This window comes from Phoenix dactylifera, chromosome 3, assembly GCF_009389715.1.
Source record: "Phoenix dactylifera cultivar Barhee BC4 chromosome 3, palm_55x_up_171113_PBpolish2nd_filt_p, whole genome shotgun sequence".
NCBI classification, from domain to species: Eukaryota; Viridiplantae; Streptophyta; class Magnoliopsida; order Arecales; family Arecaceae; genus Phoenix; species Phoenix dactylifera.
Window position 1 is genome coordinate 13135076 of NC_052394.1, and position 21262 is coordinate 13156337.

Sequence of the window (21262 nt, forward strand, 5' to 3'; positions counted from 1 at the left end):
CAGTTCCACATCTTTCCTCCAAACATTCTCAAATCCAACTGCTCGTAAGATGACATTTCATTATGCAACATGTCGATGGCAAATTCAGAATTTTGCAGAATCGAAGGCACGAGAAGATAAACTGATGACTGGAAATCTGAAATACTCTGAAGTTTGAACAGAGTACTCAGTGTTTAAGATATCACATATGCTTTTGCTACAGAGTGTGTATAATTCTAAAAGAGATCATGTCAAGCCACATTTAGCAGATGACCCTGCTTATTAGATAATGTGAAGTGAACGGGGCAGTAAATGTGTTGCTGATGCTTAAATCCTGGCTCTATATCTGATAGCTATCATTTCAGTTCCTACTCCTAGTGAACCTTGAGATGCCGAAGCTTTGACTCCGATATTGTCCTCATTTTCATTGGAATTGACCACTTCCTTCTCTTGGCCCTCTGCAGCTGCATCATCATTCTTATCCAATAACTTACCAGCCACTGACATTCGAAAATTCTGCTGACAGAGTCAGGGATGCCATTGCTGTGTATATTCAGAAGCATGAACTCAAGGTCATCAAACAAAAACTACCTTTGCCAAAATCCAAGCCTTATGACTTTTGAGTGCTCAATTTCCTTCTGTAGCAAGTGACCCTCTTCTAATGTTTTGGTGGAACTATTCCAGCGACCGGTACTTGATCATATGAAAGGTCAACTTCCTCAGCTGCAATTCCACAAATTCATTGTCAGGCCGGTATGAATGAGAACATACATTATAGAATGATATAAAATGATCGCATAACTTGAACAACATCAGATAATAAGTTGATCTACTAATTTAGGCTCATAAGAAAGGACCAATATCTTATGCAGAAGGTCATAGAGATCCGAACAAGAACATGACACCTTAAGTGATTTCTAGTAGCGGCAAGCTCAGTGCCCACAAATGAGATCAATAGAAAAGGGGGACCTTACTTGCAAAGTACTATCTAGATTAGATTTACTATAACATTTATCAAGAATTTTGAAATTAAAATATTTTTTCAGACATATATTTGAATTTACCCCAACATGAATCCAATCAAATTCAGATAAGCATAAAGGATATAAGAGGGGCAAAAAATGGACTACCTTTTGTAGCATAATTTATATGACGCTTAGGGTGGAATTAAGGGAACCAAAAAGAAATCACAATTCCATGCAAGTTCATATGCATTTCAAACAAGCAAATGGTGATTAAATTTGTATTAAAGTCTAAATTGGAAATGTTTTATTTCAAGTAATATTTTCAAAATTCATAATTTATGTGCTCATTTTGTAGTCAATGTTGGCAACCCTCTTTCTTTAGCAACCCTATTCATCCTAAAAACTTAATTTTATATTTAAAGAAATATGACTGAAAGCCTCAAATTTTGGCTTAGGAAAGCAACTAGAAAACACACATTGCATATGAGCAGCCAATGATGACCATGGAAAAAAAAATCCTAATCATGATGAGGAATGTCCCTTGGTTGAATACATTTGAGCAACCAAAACAAAAAAAAATGATATTTTTTTTTAAAAAAAAACTCAATCCAAATTTCAGAAACATTGAAAAAGCTGAATAATCATCATGTAAGATAATGAAAGATAAAAAAGCACTTGCTTGAACTTTAGAGAGAGGGAGAGAGTTACTGAAGAAACAATGTTACAATACCACAAGCAATACAATATACACCAAAAAATTCAGGAGAAACAGAGGAAGCATTTTCAACCAAAAGGATTTAAGAAAATATAATAGAGGGAAATTTCGTATCACTAGAAAGTGAGCATCCAAGAAGCTCAAGAAAAATAACAAGGAGCACTAAAAATAAAATTAATACAAAAACACTCCAATGAAAAAAGTGGGTAAATGCATAAACAAAATTGCAAAAGAAAAAATAAAAAGGCTAAAATAGAATTATTGCATAATGATGAATAATTAAATAACAAGCTATCAATCTACAATGATTTATGATGGCAAATATAAGTGAAAAAACTAATTTGGTGTCATAAAAAGAAAAGTAAGCCCACTCCCACTAGAAAAATTCCTGGAAGGCCGGAGACACAATCGACACATTTAGAAACTAATAGAAAATAGAGAAAACACCATAAACCAAAGCGAAAAAAATATAAATCAAATTCAGGCAAGAATTCAAAAAAACCCAACTATAATTTTTCAATAATATAGACTTTCAAATAAAAACAGAACAAACAAACAACAAAATAAAGAGAATTCATTCAAAAAAATCCAACAAACTTGGAGAAACTAAATTCTACCAGAAAGCGGGAAAAGAGAAAGAATTCACCAGTCCAAAAACTGGCTCAAGCCTTCTTGTACATCTTCCAGAGTTACTTACACTGATTGGGAACATGCAAAACCTTTGAGATTTCTCCACCAAAATTGGCTCCATCTCGAGATATGCTGTACTAACCCGAACCGGACGATATGTAGCATATCGTACTTTACCGATTCGGTACCGAAACCATGCACGAGTGATGTACCGAAACTCGATGCATAAAAAAATTCCGTACTGTACCGTATCAATATTATACTAGTGTGGTACCGGTACAACGTTCAGTATCAAGACGCCAAACCTTGCTTCATCTCTTCTTCTTTCTTTCTGTCCAAACCCATTTCCTCTTCTATCTTTTTATCTCTTATTTTCTCTCTTCTCCTCTCTATATCTCTATTTGGGTGTATATATATATATATATATATATATATATATATAAACCCCACCAAAACCCTTTCATTCATGGAGAGAGGGTAAAGAAAAGAGGAGAGAGAGAAAGAGAAAAATTGATGGGTGGAAGAGAGGCCGCGAAAGGACAAATTGTAGAGGGGTCAGGGCTGGTTGTTTCATGGTATTATTGGACTCCAACATCGCAACGATTTAGATGATGGACTGAGGGGAAGTTACCGAATCCAACCGAACGCCAAAATCCCAACCGACACCTACCCGCCCACCCAGGAGTCACGTAGCGATCTTCATGTGCCCTCTTGTGGTGCATCCAACCCTGAGGGAATTGATAGACACACAAAAGTCATACATGGGCTTAAATTATTGCACTAAAAACAAACTTGGTAGAAGCTGAACTTTGTTTATTATATGCAGTTATGCACACAAATTGTTGTTATATAGTACAAGAGGATTGGTACAGCTCATGAGTTGCCACTCACACAATGGGACCAGTTAATGAACTTATTGTCAAATAAGTATTTGTCAGTTTAATGAACTTATTTTATGCCCATAATTGGTGCCTTTAAGCATTTTTTTCTTGTTTATTTCCTTTTAATAAGGACTAACACTAGGGAGCTATCATTTTATGCAAACAAAAATGTTCTCCTGTCGCATGGCATGAGAGGATTGGTGTAAATCATAGAAATTGCGCGGAAAATAGTTGAATATTTAACTTGCCCGTCCTAGATCAATGGAGGTGAGAAATTTTTTATGTGCACATAATAGGAGCCCTACAGTATCTTCTATTAACCTAAGTTTTTTATAACAATCTAGATTTTCTAAATAAGGAGCTCAGCAGTTAAGTGGGTTTGTCCATGACAGAAGGTTTTTAACTGATACATTGGTGTGAAGGTTGTCGAGGTTCCTATAACTTAGTTGAAACGAAATTATTCAAATTCACTATTCTAAATAATTAAAAAGATTGATGTCCTATATATAACCCATCTTATATATTCTAGTTAGAAAGAATGGATTAAAAAGGGAAAAAAAAAACTAATAGTGAAACTTGCCGTTACAAAGAGTGATGAATTGAATCTAACAGGGTTTAGATTATATAGTAAAGCAATATTTCATGACCTCATTAGCCTTCTTGCTAATAATTAATGTAGCTTATATTCTTAATGGTAAAATTGATAGGCATAGTTTATTAGCATATGGTGATTTACTTCATTACTTGTGATTTAATATATATCAAAGTCAGTTGTATCAAGTCAAATTAGGCCTTCCCACCTTGCGTATTTGCTAGATCAACCCCAAACAAGCTAAGCCCCATGAGAAATCATGCTCTCGAAGGCTGGACTATAATTTTTTTCTTTTTTAGCATATGTAAGAAGGTAAGCTGCAAGTGAAGCTTCTTCAAGCAGTGGATAATTGCTTAGCTCATGAAAACCACTGAAATATGATAATAAAGCACAATTAGAAAAACTTGGTTATCAACCTTTTATAGGCCGATGCATAATTCATACATCATTTTGATTAATAATCCTAGCCACACATAATGATGCACCGATGCAAAGTGATGACGACATGCAGTCTAGCAGCAATCAAAATTTTCTGTCATTTGATATAAAGTATGCCACATACATTGCTGAGGTTGCTTCACATACTTCTCATAACCATTCATGATGAGGGAAAAATGACAAAACAACCATAAGATTTAAATGACAAAAGAACCATAAAATATTTAAATGCTCTCAAGTAACTTTATAGAGCAACATGCTTGTAACTTCTTTTTTCTTTTTTTTGTTTTTTTGTTTTTGTCTCGAGGACTTTTCTTGATGTTTGTAAATTAACCGCATGGACAGTGTTTCCACTGGAAATTAGAGATAAAGTGCTAGGGTTAGTTTCCAGAACCTTGGGGCTCTCACATTTGCACAAACATGTAAACCAAATCATTACAAACATTTCAAACAAAACATATGTACATGGAATATAATGCACTTAAAATGTGAGAAGGAACTGCTATCATTCACTTGCCAAAATCATTTCAGCAGCTGCACCCATTGCCTCAACTTTACCCATCTGCAATAGAGCAAGAGCAAGATCATCCTCCTTCCACTGCCTCAGCCCTCTGCTCAGCCTTTTCAACACCTCCAGCTCCACCTCAAGCACCCAACATGGTGCGCATTCGACGACTAACCCTAAGAAACCCGACACGTATGCACGCCACAAGGCCCAATCACAGCCAAGAGAGATTTTCCCATCAAAAGCACTCGCTATGAACTCCATGTGGGACTCAATGACCCTCGGTCGTCTCTTTGACACTGGTGTTGAGTTGATTCCCCAGGCAAACATCCCACAGAGTACTGCAAAGTAAGCTAGTGCATAACCCACCAACTTATATACAATACCTCCAGTCCCTCCTTCCTGATCCAAATCATGCACGGATATAAACCAAGATGGTAGCATCTCTTGAATTAGAGACTGGATTAGACCTGAACCCCCTGACAACCATACAAATGTTGCACCAAGTGCAGCTGCTACCTTCACCCGCATCATTGCAGAAGCAAGAGAGACCTGCCCATATCTCATCCCACACTTGGCCTTCTTCAGCTTGTCTGACCTCTCTTTGGAGACAATACTTGCTGCTATCTCTTTAACTGAGAGCATCAGTAAAGAGAGAATCTCCTCTGTTAGAAGAATAATGTCCTTAATGCATCTGTAGACTCGGAGATAAAGAACCCCTGGGGCAACAGGGGAGAGGCCGCCGGTAAAATGAGAACCAAACCCATGGCCAAGAAGGCCGCCAACACCACCATTGCTGGATATTGGGCTGGAAGGTGGACCGAGTGCTGCAGTGAAACAACTCCGGAGAAGCTGAACAACCGCATCATTGTTGTGGTGGAAGACAGTGCGTGATGCAGAAAAGGTAAGGAAATCAGTCCACCGCCTCACCTTTTGTGTCCACAAGGCTGCAACAATTGGCATGCTAGGCCATGGACAACTCGCAGCAAGACTCTCTAAAGCTGGACCGGCAAGGTTGAGGAAGCGTTCGGATGCTTTGTCAAGTTTATATGTGATTGTGAGGCTCGCAAAGGCTGCTAAGGGTAATGGAAGTGCAGCGGAAGAGCTACCTCCTGCAGTCCAAAACAGTCTTCAACCCATTAGATGGAATCCATTCACAACCATAGATACACAAGTCATAACTGACAATTTAGTCATGTAAGACAGAAATGGAAGAATAGAAATTTCAATTGGCTTTATAGAGGATAAGATGTGAGAGTTTCCATAGAAACAAGAAATACCTGCAACAAGACTTGGAACATCAACACCAGTGGCAGCAACAATTTTCTTGATATTTTCTTCTACAGTCGATACATTTGCAGCAGGGCTTGGCCAATCAGTTCCATTCATAAAAGCAGGCTTCCAAACCCCACGTGTTACTTCAGCAGAAAAGTAGCTCACAATAGTTGCAAGAGATGCAGGCAGGAAATCAGCCAGATCCTTGAGGCCTAAAAATGAGATGAAAGTTAAAGTTGTACAATCATAATTCAATGTTTGAAACTTGGATTTATAGTATCTAGCCTCCTAACTTATGTCAAGCCTCACCTTCATGATCAGATATGAGAACCCCAAACCCTTGGCAATAAAAACAAATCATATGCCATTTCTCAGAATATTACAGAAATTCACAATAGGAATTATGAAAGGCAAGTATATCATCATTATCTTTTATAACTACTACATTGTAAGAAAATTTGACAAGAAATAAAATATGACCAACTAAAAACAAAATCTCTGATGATTCAAATACTTTTTGAGTTACTGACTATAACGATTTGGGAGACGAGTCTTTCCATCTCTATTCAAGAATTTGTCAATTCTCCCCACCAGCAAGGACAGACCACTATTACTATCAATTTGGGAGTAGTCATCTTCAGCCCTCTCTCCAGCTTGATTGGTCCTAGTTTTCTCCTCTACTCTTCTTTCACCTCTCTCTTGATGGATGTTACCTTCTCTTTTTCTCATTTTTTCCCTCTCCTCTAGCCTCCCGAAATTGACTTTTTTTGATTTAATAAAGGGGTGCGCTCACCCTCCCTTTCTCTCTCAAGAAAAGGATGCATATATAGTTATCGCTGATCTTAATTCATGCATGCCATATGCATTTCTACAACTAACAAAGCAAAAGCTTCCCAGGAGAAAAATATAAGCCTAAAATATCAGAGGAAACAAGCAAAACCTAGCTAAGAAAAATTACAAGCTCCTCAAGATGCCGAGTCAACAAGTTATATGAATACTAAACATTGCATTTAGAGCCTGAATTCTAAGAACCTTAAGAACTGAGTGTAGACTCAAAGGTCTCAATTAACGATGAATACCACGCAAATACTCAAAAGGGACTTCTTGCTAGAAAAGAATGATAAAATAAGTTAAGCCAATAACTGGAATACCAAGAGCAAATTTCGCATTTGGAAGTCCAAAACTAAGAGTATTTAATGTTTTATCCTATACAACTAATTGTATTTACGTTCTACATCATCTTGTAATAGCCCAGTCACATGTCTTACAAGGCCAATTCCAGAAAAATATAAGGGGTAGAAAAAGCACTCATGAATGTCAGCAGCATCAATATCATGTCTCAATATTGAGACCTAGATTTTGCAAAGACATAGCATAACTCAGCAATTTAAGGCTTATTTATATTTATCTTCCAATGGTCTAATATTGGGAATGGTAGGATTCATCAAATCTTGTCAGATTACTAATCCTTAGGCTAGAAACCTTAATGTAGTAGGATATGTTATTTGAGTTACCGATCACCAGGATGAGCAAACAGTGTACAAAGCCAAATTCCACATGAACACAAAAAAAAAAAATCTTCCACAGAAAATCTCTTTAATCCAGCAACTGTCCTTTCTCGTCCCCTCCATCTCTTCTCCATTATCTATGGTAAATTATGCCCTCTTTGCTCCATCCTCAAGGCACTGCCCAACCTCAATCAGTGCTTGTTCCCGCCAAAAAGCTGGCTCCAACCTCACCTTTCCTTTCAACCTTGGCTTCACCATTGCTGACCTCATCATTGAGGGCAATTTCTTCCCCCCCCCCCCCCCCCCCCACTCCTTCCTCCTCGTCCTCTCACCCCACGTACACAACAATCACCTATCCACCACCAACCACCCCACACCTCCACCTCCACTGCCTCCTCCCCCACTACCTGATCGCCACCACCGTCCATCTCCCTCTCCCAACTCAACCGCCGCCTAACCACCACCACCAGCATCAGCTCCTCCTCCTCCTCCCTTCTCAATTGGGCCATGGTCCAACTACCACCCACCACTATTATGGTTACTGCTTGACCCCAACGTCCTCCCACTGCTCCTCACATGTGCTCCCTGCAGCCATATGGTCAATCAAACTCCCTCCTTGGTCAAGGCTCTGCTAAAGGAAGAAGGGAAACAGGGAAGCAAGGAAAAAAAACATCTTTCCATTTGTCCAAATGCTGCACAAATTATAAATTATGAATCTCCTTCAACCATGGGATTCATGAAAGCATCGTGCAAGATGCTACCTAGTTTCCCATTCGAATGAAAAACTGTGGGAGGTTTCTCCAAGATACCCAAACAGGCCTTCAGAGCAATTTTTCAGGACCTAAATTTTCGAAAATAAATAGTTGGTTACTGGAAATTGAGGCAGCATGTGAAGTTGCAAGAATTTTAACTTACCCAGAATAAGTCAATTTCTTCACTTGATTTTATGGAAATCAGCTCAAGCTGCACTCTTATATAAGGAAAATCATGAGATTTTCTGAGTATGCGATGGTCGGTTTAGACGTAGTTTATTAAATACTCAAGCATTGAACAGCATTTTATTTTTACCCCAAATCCCTTTCCATCAATCAATTTTGTGAAAACAAGATCAAATTGCACAGTGAGGCATTTGTGAAAGTAAGATTTTGCAGTTTGAGTGTCTAAATACAATATCTATAACAATAAAGATAACTGCTAGGTCTAGTACCCTAGATCAACAAGACATGAAAATTATTTCACATGAGGCAAATAGAGGTGCACAAGTTGCATTGAATCACATTATGCTTCGCAGTTTAATGCATTAACTCTAAGAACTAGATGGAAGCACTTCAGCAATGATACAATACATTAATTTCCTTAAACAGATTAACTAGGCTAAACACCTACTAGAATGAAAAGGGAGCACACATGAGACAGCTGAACAAGACCTCGATCTTCTAACAAAAAATCTAGAAGATACCAATGTGTGAACATGAGAAAACTATTGAGATACACTGCCATTATCTATAGATACTTCATGGTTATAATAGATTCCGTCTACTCAAGAAGAACACTTAAATAGATATGGTGATAAACCTGGAACTCCTCATCTTCCAAAGTATGATTCTCAGATATACATATGGAATTTCTAACATGACCATGCAAAGTCCAACATAAGAAGCATTTTATTTATAATAGAGTTTATTTCAGCCTCTTGTCCTCTATATATTCATGAGCAACCAACACTAACACATGATTTTATGGACTCACTATGTTTATCAAAATTTAGGTTCTATTACTTGTCGTGATTTCATCCAGAAAGTCTACTATACAGTAATCTTAGACCTTGAAAGACCTTAATATAGTGGTTCCTTCACGTGATGCAAACTGAGTCTAGAATAAATAAGAGGCATTCAAAAAAATAGATATACTACAGCTGACTGATTTTTTTTGTTTTGTTTATAACAGGCAGAAGGTTGATCAGTCAATTTGCTTGTTGTAATAAAAAGAATAAATGGGAGTAAATGTTCACAGACCATACAACAGGGTTACATTAGTTTCCTGAAGCAAATAACAAACCTGTGGCTAATTCACGTGGAGATAGTTTTCCATGGGAACAAGCAGTAAGAGCAGCATCAACCACAAAAGGAACAGCTTCCATGATGTCCCAGGCAGGCAACTTAGGCCTAACAGAGCTATCATCACTTCCAGGTCCGGAAGAAGTACTTAAACTACTACTTCCAGATGTTCCAGAACCTATGGACTGATTACTTCCCCTTTTGATCTTCCTAAACATCATGTTGAGAAGAGCATCTACATTTTGATGAACTGGAGTACCATGGACAAGCCCAGAAAGAGTTGATGCTAAACAAGCCTGATGCTGTCGGTACCAAATTTTCAGCTTTGGAAATGAATCCACAAAAATAGGATGCATGGATGATGGGCTTATACTTGAAGGCTGTCGTCTCTGGCTGTTTCGGTTCTTGGTCATATTGCTAGGTGATAGTATCTTAGCATTACGCAGAAGTAGAAGGTATTCAGGAGTTAGCTGCGACCCAACTGGAGCTCCATCTCCCATTATACAATATTCAAGCGGTGGATGATTAAACTTCCACAACCTCAAGAGAAGAATAAATGCATTTGAGAAGACTGAATGGGCAGTAATTTCTTCTCCTGTTGAAAGGGGCCACGAGACAATAGGAACACAAGACCCAAAAACTTCGCATATTGCCATCAGTGAACCTGCAAGTTCTGGAACCTGGAAGTCAATGTGTACATGAATCAGAATTTCATGAAGCAATGTCAAAATTTTGGCAAATGTTATGCTTTAATGTCACATAATCAAGAGGTCCTGAAAAACAAAAAATAATCCTACCAGGCCATGGAACGAGAAGACTTGAACACAATCAACAGATGATATCCCTGTAAGAACAACATTAAGCATTGGACTATGGCTTATTAAATGGCTTTCGCTCCCAGAATAATCAACAGGAACAGGAGGTGAGAGCAGCTTCACAACAAAGCGGACGGTATGTTCCTACAACATACAGGAAAGTAATTGTTGACAAAACTCTGATAAGACAGTAGACATGAGAAAGTAGCAAGGATTGAAGTACCGCATTCTAATGGCATGCTGTCCTAGCACTGCCACTGTTAGTACTGTGCAATATGAACCAATGCTAGTGCTTGGCAAACATGGCACACAGCATGCCAGGTACTTGCATGCGGTCGGTACTGAGGCAGTGCCATGTGCCAGCAAGGCATGGTTATGGTATGAATTGTTCCATGCCATGCCGTGCTGACCAGCACTTAAATCCAAGGGCAGTAAGCCAGGAAAAAAAGATGAAGGAAGATGTTATAGTACTAAATAGATTATAGGAATTACCAATTTGTGCAGAAAAGCACCTGACGAGGGGAAAATGAAATTCAGAAAAGCGACAGGAAAAAAACTCATGCTAAGAAAAGTTATCATTAATTACCTGAATATTCCATCCACGAATAAGAGAAGCTCCACAAAGAATAGTGGCAGCAGATACCTTGTCATTGTCTGATCCTCTGATTGCAATTTCAAATATCTTCTCAACCTCTGCTAAACTTCCATCAAATTCATGAACTCAATTCAGTAGTCTATCCCAACCAATCTTACAAAAAGAGCATCTTATGTCCTGGCTTCGGGAAAGAAACAAGATTTAACTGAAGACCAGGAGTTTAAAATTCGCGATTGATTGGACGATGGATAGAGAAGAGAGGGGAGAGAGAGAGAGAGAGAGAGAGAGAGAGAGAGGAATACAATCATATGTTCAGATTAGATCCATAATACCCACCTACTTGCCATATATGACATGAAATTCAAGTACAAGTTCCTAACTACAGAATGTTTTATGTCAGGGTATCAACATGGACCAAGATGCACTGCTTAACTAGCATGCTGTTCTTTTTTTATTTTTTTCTTTTTTTTTTGAAACATTAGGTTTTCATAAATGGGTATGCAAGGTAACTGCAGTTGGGGGGGTGTGGGGAATCCTCGTCATAAGAATATTTAAACAGTATATCTCAAGACCATGTCCCTTAATACTTATTCTTTTTAATACTTAAATGAAAAACCAACAGACTCAAAAATTCAATCATGACAACATTTTATGATTCTCCGAAAGGTAACATGCTTCACAATGATGTGTGTGTGTGTCATATACAATCATAGAAATAGGATAGATTATAGTTTATATTGGAAGATCCTACACACCTTGAAGCAGGAGTTGCTACCAAAGCATTTACCATTGATGAGGTTAGAGGAGCACCATTCATCAATGCGGACCATCCAGGCACTTGGCTAGGCATGGTAGGAGGTATCTGGTTGATCCGTCCATTGATGTACCCTGGCCAATAATATGCCGATGTGTCCAATAAATTTCGAGAAATACAAGCCTCGACGATCAAATGCCACATATTTCCAGCTGAAATAAGATTTGAAGAATAAAAAAATAATCAATAATCTTTCTTATTATCTAATCAATAATCTTTCCTATACTAATAAGTACAGAAGCCTGCCAAGCAAATGAAGAAACATATATGATAGAAATATTCTTGACAAATAAACAAGTTAAAAATGATATGAAAAACAAAATCCAAATTTATACCATACTGAAAGTATAACTTACTACAGTTTATTGTCTTGTCATTCAGGCTAATGCTCTCCAGATACCCACTCCCAACTGAAAGGCCTGAAACAAACATCATAGCTTTTGCTGCAGCCTGATTAGCTGCAGAGATAACAGATGGAGGAGGAACCAGCAGGCTCACATAATCACCCAGTACCTGTAAACTGGAGACCAACTCTTCAAGGCACTTTCCACCAACCGTTTTCTCTCTCCATTGATTGTTGTTTTCTGCTTCATCAGTTAAACTAACTTCTTCTTCCTCAATAATATCAGCGATTGAAAGTGGCGTAATAGATAGTAACATGCATAATCGTGTGTCAAGGTGAGGTACAGGACCCTCATGAGGTTCTCTCTCCTAGTTGTGAGGAAAAGGATACAAATAGTATATTTATTTCAGTTTTTTATTGCGATCAAAACTATGCACAGGGACTTTGCACTCCGAAGACCCAAGTGAGCTACAGGTTCTTACCCTCTGTACAAGACGAAGAGAAGACATCCAAAGGCCTAAAAAAGCATCATGCCAGCTCGTACCATTAGCAGCTTGGAGAGCTTTGACCAAACCTGCATAAGAACCATTTAATGGTGAAAAGATATGACGATACATTCCAGGAATTAGTGACCAGTCAGCAAAGAATGTAGAAGAACGAGGAGAATCTGATCATGGCATAAAGGGACATCCTTTTACCACTAAGAATTTCAATTGCATTTGTTGCTGCAACTGATAAATCAATGCAGTCCTCAAGATACAGATCTATAGGAATCCAGAGTGCAGAATGGCTAAACCCATGACAGTAACCACCAGGAAATTTTAGGGATCCAGAAGAAATAAGGGTGCAGAATTCTTGGTGCTGACTAGGTTTGCATTGTCTGCCAAATTTGTTGCAATTATCCAGTATCAATCGCTGCACTGTTTCTACAGTTATTGTTGAATTCCGCAATGCTGATGAGTTTGTTGCAAGCAAGGATAAGCTTTGAGTGAAAGCTCCCCAATGAGAGGGCCTAAGACATTGTATGGATGCAACAAATTAAATACCCTGGAAGCTAAATTTACAGTTTTGGAAAAGAAACAATCTTTTCAGCAGGCTCGTTACAGCTAAATAAGATTATTCCAAAAAGATTCATTCAAAAAAAAAATCAACTGAAATGATATAACTTCTAAGCACACATCAAAAGAAGGATTATTGATTGATTGAATTAAAGTACTACATGGCTTAAGAGAACTAGACTGCACAATAAGATATGTCCCCTATCATGTCAGCACATTACAGGCACAACTACAGCATACAATACTCAGATCCCTGGTCTAGACCATTGATCATATCAAACCAGTCCAAAATCTAAATATTTCTAAACAGAAGAACAAGTAAATACTATCATGATCTGAATTATCCTGTTAAAATTACTAGCTTAATATTTTAGCTAACTTTTGTCACCTATAATGACTTGCTAAAAAATATATCACAATGATGTTCGCTCGAAGCTAGATTTCAAATGCATGACCACAATGCTTCTTGACTAAATAAGTGTTCACTGAATTATTAATAGGCATCTTAAATTAGGATGAGTTTTGCAAGTGATGACATCAAGGATGGTTGTCCAGTGCATTTCAATTCATATTAATGATTCCTTCCATTGAAACCATGTTGGCAGCTATGCGTTGAAATTTCTTTTTTGACAGTGATGATAACATTATTAACCCACCAGACTGAAAAGGCTTGGTTCCCATGGTTATGACTTAACATTTATTCTTGTGTGTGTTCTTACGTGCATTTTGAACTGCCTTCCTCAAAACCCTCCATGTCACCAGAACTCTCTTCCAACTTATATTTTCCACTATAAAACTGATCCAGAAAAATAGCTCTAAGCATCTATGAAGAACATCCTCTTCTTTGTGTAGTTCTACTTTCCAGTGATGTAGGCACTAATCTATGATCAAAGAGAAGGATAGTCTTGCAAGAACCTTTCATTCCTTAACTCTGTTATATACACCACAGACTCCATTAAGAGTTGGTGCCAATTACTTTTGGGTCTCCCTTGTGTTAGACCACATTGCGTTATGATAAGGACTGACAAATGCATTTTTTCTATGTATAAATCACAACAAATAACAAAGAAAGAAAGTCACCAGTATGAAAATTTATGGATGTCATGCGTCATCATTGTGGTCTAGTATTTCAAGTCGTACAAACCAATCTTTCCTCATCACATGATATTGGCCCAACAATTATCCACTTGCCCAGTCATCAAATCCCTATTGTCTTATGCATGATCAATAAATCTCCCTAACAGATTCCAACCATTCATTTTATTCCTGTTCTAGTATCATGTATCACTACTACAAATATGGACTTGCATGCATAGGACATGCCCAATACTAACTACATATTAGTGCACTTTGAAATATGCTGCATCAGTATGTGGCAATCAATGATAGCAAGCAATAGATGAACATCACATGCATGCACGCATACATACATATATCTGTGTGTATGTATTTATGTATATATTTTGTATATGTATGTGTAGTTGACACTTTTAAAACCTGATATAATATAATAAATGCCTACTCAAATCAAGTGTGCTAAATATAAATAAAGATAGAAAGTTCATACATGTTCCGACGTGCCAAGGAAAGCAGACTGGAAACTACTTTTTGCTGCAGGAAATGCGCAATGAGTTCAATGGCCATTACACTATTTATTTTCTGTAGCTTCTCATTATGCTCGTTTCTTTTTTCATCACAAATGCCTTCTCCATCTATCTCCATCTCCTGTGGCCTAGCTGCCCATTTGACTTTCTTATCTGGGATCAATTCCAGCAACCCTTCATCATCTAATGTTGCATCAAGTAACTGCCACACAATGGAAAGAACATATTCAACAACTAGAACCCCTGGTTCACATGCTTGGATGCCAAATGTTCGGGAAAGATGAAGAACATCATCTATTGACACCATGATCCTGCATTGCAAATAAGAAGCTCTACAGGTTTATTTCATTCTGTAATAGGTGAAGTTTTTGCTTGCAACAAGGTTGAAGTAACAAATGAGTATAGTGAATATAAGGGGTCGTGGACAATAATTATGAACCAAATCATTGATAAATGCAAAAAGATAACAACAAAAGCACAACGATTTAAGATGTGAGGTAATGAAGATGCTAAAAGGGGTTGCAAGAAAGTATTGTTGGTTCATTGCTCATAAGAAAGATAAGAAGTATAAATAGAAAATCGACTGCACAAGATTCAACCATATAAAGACAACAAAAAGAAAATCCTGTATTTTCTGTATTTTTTTCTCAAAAAAGAAAAAAAAAACTAAATATCTAATAATGTCAAACAAGAATTTTGCACACAAGCATCATTAGATACAAAGAGTTAAGCTAGCATTATGCATTCAGAAAGGATGGCAGATGACTCAGACTAATGTGATCAAAGCAGCCTGAGAAAAATTTAAAGTTCCACATGGATTCCTTTACACACTCTCAACCTGGTTTTCCACTTCTCTACCTCATCTTAATTGCACAATTGCTGAAACTCATCTCCAATTGCAGATACCTAAAAGTATAATCTTATTGGGCAACTGTTTTCATTCCCAACTTTCTTTTGGGTCCAATTAAATGCAATCCTATTTTTGAAATATGTATAATATTTTTTGCTCTTAGTAGAGTCACAAAGAGAAGGATTCAAAAAAAATGAAAGCATATAGCCCCCTTAGTAAATTAAACCTGATCATTTAAACAATAGCGCATGCACATGCAAGTGCCGGGTACCAGGCAAACACCTCATTCAGTACACCACTTTACCTACCAGCAGCGCAGCCCCTCAATGCACTCAAAGTAGGTAACATAATGAATGATATCAATTTTACTTGGAAAATATTAATCCAATTTTCTACACAGTTGATTATGTTTAAAAGTGTGAATCTCTGTAGAGTGGACTCAAGGGTTGGTCGGCATTGCATGGCATAGCATGTATCATGCTGAAGCCTATTTGCAAGCGCACTAACAAGGTGCCAATAATGTGCCAGTATTTGGCATGCTATTGGGCCAATGTATGCCAAGCACTGGCATGGAGTGGCAGAACACATTACATGTGGTGACAATGCTAGGTCAGGGCCGGCCAATACTTTGATCCTTTACACATGAACTTTGACATGGTTTTAATCTCAGAATAATCAATCGTGAAAATGTTTTTGTAGGAAGATCAAATACAAAATCTAGGTATGCCTTTGTACAGGTGTTATAAAACATCCAACAAGTAGCCCAAATTTAAAACTGTAAAAAGTCTACCTTTATGTTATTAATATACAATGCTCAACAAGATAATCTATTAATCTTGCATACATTGGGCAGTGATCAATTTGAGCACTTGTAAGTTGTAAGTGACATATCCACAGAATCGTTTGATAACACTGGCATATGAATTATGTCGGCATTGAGTCAATAATGTTGATAATTAATAGTTTGTCAAGGAATGTCAAAGGTTTCACATAGATGTTCGTTTAAGCATTTTATAAATAAGAGATGGAAAATCCGATTTATATGTTTACACCGGATTGCCCACAATGCTAAATGCTTTTCTCTAAAAACACATAAAATCAAATTCATTGCAGGATTTTAACTCAGTCTGCTACTCAAAGAATGCCTCTGCTACAAACTAACCAGCTGGAGGTGATAGTTCACCACTTACATAAAGATGAGAAGCTTTTTCAGGCAGATAACCCTAGATCTAAAAATTGTAATTATTGAAAATCAAGGATAAGGAAATTCCAACATCCTCAAGTTTACATATCGTTTGCTTATCCCAATTATCAGCAATTTAGAATGAGGTACACTTGATATCCAAAAATCTTAAAACCTTGATTTGAGACTATAACAAAATAGAATAGGATTCCTATTATAATATAAACAACAAACTGCCACCTAATGAATTAGCTGTATAGCCACAAAAGAAATACAGAGAAGATTTGTAGACTGCTGCTTTTTACCCAGTTGATAAGCAGCAAAGGTTATACAAACACGTAATACAAGTTTATTCTCAATGCATATCGCATATAGGCAAAGACATATTGCTGGTGATCAAACCAAAGAGAATATTTGGATCTGAAATTATTTTTTCTTTCTCAAATATGTTCTCCAATCTAAATCATTCTCAGAATTTTGCACAGAAAATCCACATGTGATCAAGTCTCTGGTCTGTGGGAAATTTTAGCATCTCTTCAAGCCCCAAGCTAATATAGATCAACCAAAATAAATAAAAAGGAAACAAAACACCAAAAGAAAGATGAAGGAGAAGAAAAAACTGTAAAGCTTTACGCTTAACAATAAAATTGATTAAATATCTCCTTCTTCATTTCTTACTATTACCACTGAACTCTCAATACATCATCAATCATTAAAACTTCCACAAAAACCAAATGGCTGCAGGTGGCAGGGTAAGACTGGCTAGATGGAGAAAAATAAGTGAGCAAAGAGGTCCCACAAGTTAAGCAACCGACTTTTCTTCTTTTCTTTCTTTTACTTCCATAGTTTCTTTCTTTTTCTTTATTTCTTTCTTTTCTATTATTCTCTTATCTTCCATCTTTTACTCATTTTTTCTCTTCCTTTCTTTCACTCTTCTATCCAACTTTTTCAACCTTCCTTGCCCTCCTTTTTCTACACCCGTAACATGACCAATTATGAGAGTCCTTGATAATTAGATTACTATTAGATGCAAGGTTCTAAAACTCAGTTTTGACTAGCTAGAGTTTTAGTTTCATCAATTTTGCCAATTTTGCTCCAGGTTTCAAAGTTTGACCAGAATAAGCTAAAAAATCCAAAAAAAAGAAAATTTTAAAAGTGAGTTATTTTACAGCATTTTATTGTGTTTTGAGTTACCTAAAATTATATTTTTTGTAATGTGGGTAGTTTAGGCTGAAATTGAACAGTTGGAGGCTTGATGCATTAAGTAAATCATAATGGTGTGCTAATATGTCGAGTGTTTAAAAATAAGCCAACACCACAAGTGCCCAAGAGTGTTCACTGCTTCTACGGGGATTAAGATCTCAGACCTGTCACATGAGCCCACAGGTCACCATTCAAGTTTGGAGCACCAAATAAGGACTGATACCAACCAGATCCTCAACTGATGTTATACACATTTAGATAAGTTTCTCAACTTGACTATCCTAAACCAACACATCATTCACACTAACACCAGATCTTCATATTTCGATCCATAATTCAACAGCAGAAATGTTAAATTTGGTGGATAGATAATTACAATATTCACTGGAAAAACTAAAAGTTAGATATTATAAAAGAAGTAAAATAAATATGAAGTGTTTATTTTTAAATTTCACATACATCAAATACTTCAGTAAAATCGAACGCAACTTTAGATTATTAAATAAACAGAGGCTATTACAAAATTGAACAAAGGTTATATCAGTAAAAAGTTTGAAGCTTATTTTTTTCATTTGTTGTAAAGAAACTTTGAAACTTGTTTTTCATACTACTTGGGAGCAATAACCAAAGTTCGCAATCTCGGTACCTGGTACCGTATTGGTATCTTACTGGTTTGGTACAGTATAGTATGTACCTTGTATCGAAATAGCTCTCTAACGATTTTTCTCAATTTTTATCTCGATACATCTCAATATAGGTCAGTATGCTTTGGTACAGGTTGATACGTACCTCAGTAAACCTCATTACACCACAATACGGGGCAATATGGGACTTGTACTGACTCAAAGTTGAGTTTCCTACCGGTGTTCTCCCGATACGGTTTGGAACGCTCTATACTGGACAGTATGCGGCGGTACGGCAGATCATAGCAATGACATTAAGAAATTTCACTTCTTTTGGTTATCGATGTTATCATATTTTAGAAATAGATATGTTAATGTCTTGGTGCAATCCATTGCAATAACCAGCTCTAAAGATGAGCATGCACAAACTACGACCGATTACTTATATCTAGCAATTGTCCAAATATCATGAATTGGAAAACTATTTTTCTTATTCAAATATGCATCATGGAATCATAGTCAAGATTTAGACTTCTCTCTCTCTCTCTCTCTCTCTCTCTCTGCGCTTAAGTGTACATGTCCTTAAGGTACTAAACCCCTCAATAACCCAATCTCTGAAGAAACATCATTGCCCTAAAGTAAATGCTTAAAGGCCTATATAATGTAGATATCAGATAATCTGGAAGAAGGTGAAAAAATAATCCACAGTACCCTTAGTAATGAATGATCACAACAAAAAATGACAACCTCACATTTTATGTGGAAACCAAAAAGTAAGACTAGCTTGGTATAAAGAAAGCAGCTAACAGTAAAGGCTAATGGAATATTTTCTCCTCATATTCTGAACAATTAGAACTGCAGAAGTACATGTAAGTATTTGATGAAATCCCAAAACCATAAAACAATGCTTGATTACTAATACATGGTTCAGATATATTCCGTTATTCTCATTTAGGGTGGGGGAACAAACTTTATCTTACTTCTTAAAGTTTGATCCATTAATTTGAGAGGTGAAAGAAAATGCATGTCTCCTTAAGAGTTCCATATAGAGCCTATAAGCTGCCGGTCTAGAACGCCGACTTGGAATTGCCCTGCACAAAAAAATGATTGTGAAATTAACATAGCAGAAGCTAGCAATCAGCAAAACTATAATCTTAACGATCATGCTAGAATAGATTCTATATTTAGGTCAAACCGATAGATGTTATGAACTATACGCAGCAGACTTCCACTCTCGGGTGCTTAAAATTTGGACAAATAAGCACAAGTCAATGTCAATATCCAAAAAGAGGTCTTTTTTACTGCTGTTCTTAGGAAGCTTAAAAAAGATATTTTCTTTTACACTATGAATGGGGCATATAAGAGAAAGATAGATATGAAGAATGCCACAATGATAGAATAAACCCGGAGTAGCTTCCAAAGATTTAATTTTTAATGAATCCATTGGAAACAAATCTTGGATACAAGAAGGGAGATCACTCCCTTGTCAATAGAACAAGAGAAGGAGAGGCCAGAGAGAGCGAGACCTGGTGGAAAGAAGGGCGAGGAGAAGCATGGGGGAAGCGAGGTTGGCGGCGAGGGCCCTCTCGACATACTTCCACGCGAGGGGGACGTTGTTCCCCCAACAGAGGTGGGAGACGAGGAGATGCGAGAGCTCCGGCGACGGCCGCGGGGCCCCGGCGGCCGCCAGCGCCGACGAGACGTGGGCCACCCACGCCGCCGGGTCGCAACCCTTCTCCTGCGCCGCCTTCGTGAACTCCGCCACTCCGTCCCACGGCGAGCCCACGGCCACCGCCACCGCCATCAATTCCGATGTGGATCCCGTCCCCCGCCGCCGCGGTGACATTATGAAATGTCAACGCTTCTTATCGGAATAAGGAAAGGGCTTTATTACAAGCTTTGAGTTTACGGATCCCGTCACCGTCACCCACCAACCGCCGCCACCAAACTAGGAAACGGGCACAGGAAACGGGTGCGAAAGTCATGAGGATGGAGGGTTATATATATATATAAAGGGGGTGGAATGACAAGTGTAGCTAGACAAAGGTTTCAAATTTTGCTGTAATACTATCATAATTGCTATCCTACTTGTGATTGTGTTAGGGATCATTATTTAAGTTTTTCTCTATTTGTAATATTAGTTAAAACATTATTTTTGAGTTTCACTTTCTATAGTAAGTTAAATTTTAAAATAATAATTTACTCTATAAGCCGAAAAAAAAAAATCGGAGGAGGGGGAGTGGCGGATAAGTTTTCTCTTATTACTATGCTTATCTCGCTGCATTTTAGACGAGAAGTTGTTTATTTTGGTAGTTTATATATAAATTTTATGAACTCAATTTAAATATTGATGAGAGTCTTTTTTTTTCTATTTTTTAAAATTATAAATATTTTATTATAATATAACAGCAACTCTAGTAAATAGCAACTTTTTAATAAACTTTATGAGGCTTTCCTTCCTACTTTCATCAAAAAAGAAAAAAATGTCTCTCTTGCCCAAAATGTTGAATCAAATAATTAATTAGGTTAAGCGATTCCCTATTTCAAGAGTATCCATTGTTCGGTAATCTTGCCTAAAATATTATTAGATATAATAAAACATAATACTATCTTATTGGTACAACATGAG

The 21262-nt window shown here is 37.2% G+C and overlaps 1 protein-coding gene across 1 annotated transcript; it reads right to left on the bottom strand.

The window, feature by feature from the left end:
* Window positions 1-4421: 4421 nt before the first annotated feature.
* On the bottom strand, window positions 4422-20500 carry LOC103708020 (mediator of RNA polymerase II transcription subunit 33A-like). The gene is made up of 12 exons (XM_008792773.4): window positions 20160-20500; window positions 19614-19724; window positions 14738-15085; window positions 12811-13124; window positions 12595-12686; window positions 12126-12480; window positions 11711-11921; window positions 10947-11061; window positions 10343-10504; window positions 9547-10225; window positions 5986-6192; window positions 4422-5817 (listed from the first exon to the last, which is right to left on the bottom strand). The coding sequence occupies exons 1-12, from the start codon at window positions 20477-20479 to the stop codon at window positions 4706-4708; spliced, it is 4026 nt and encodes a 1341-aa protein (XP_008790995.3). The 5' UTR covers window positions 20480-20500; the 3' UTR covers window positions 4422-4705.
* Window positions 20501-21262: the final 762 nt, after the last annotated feature.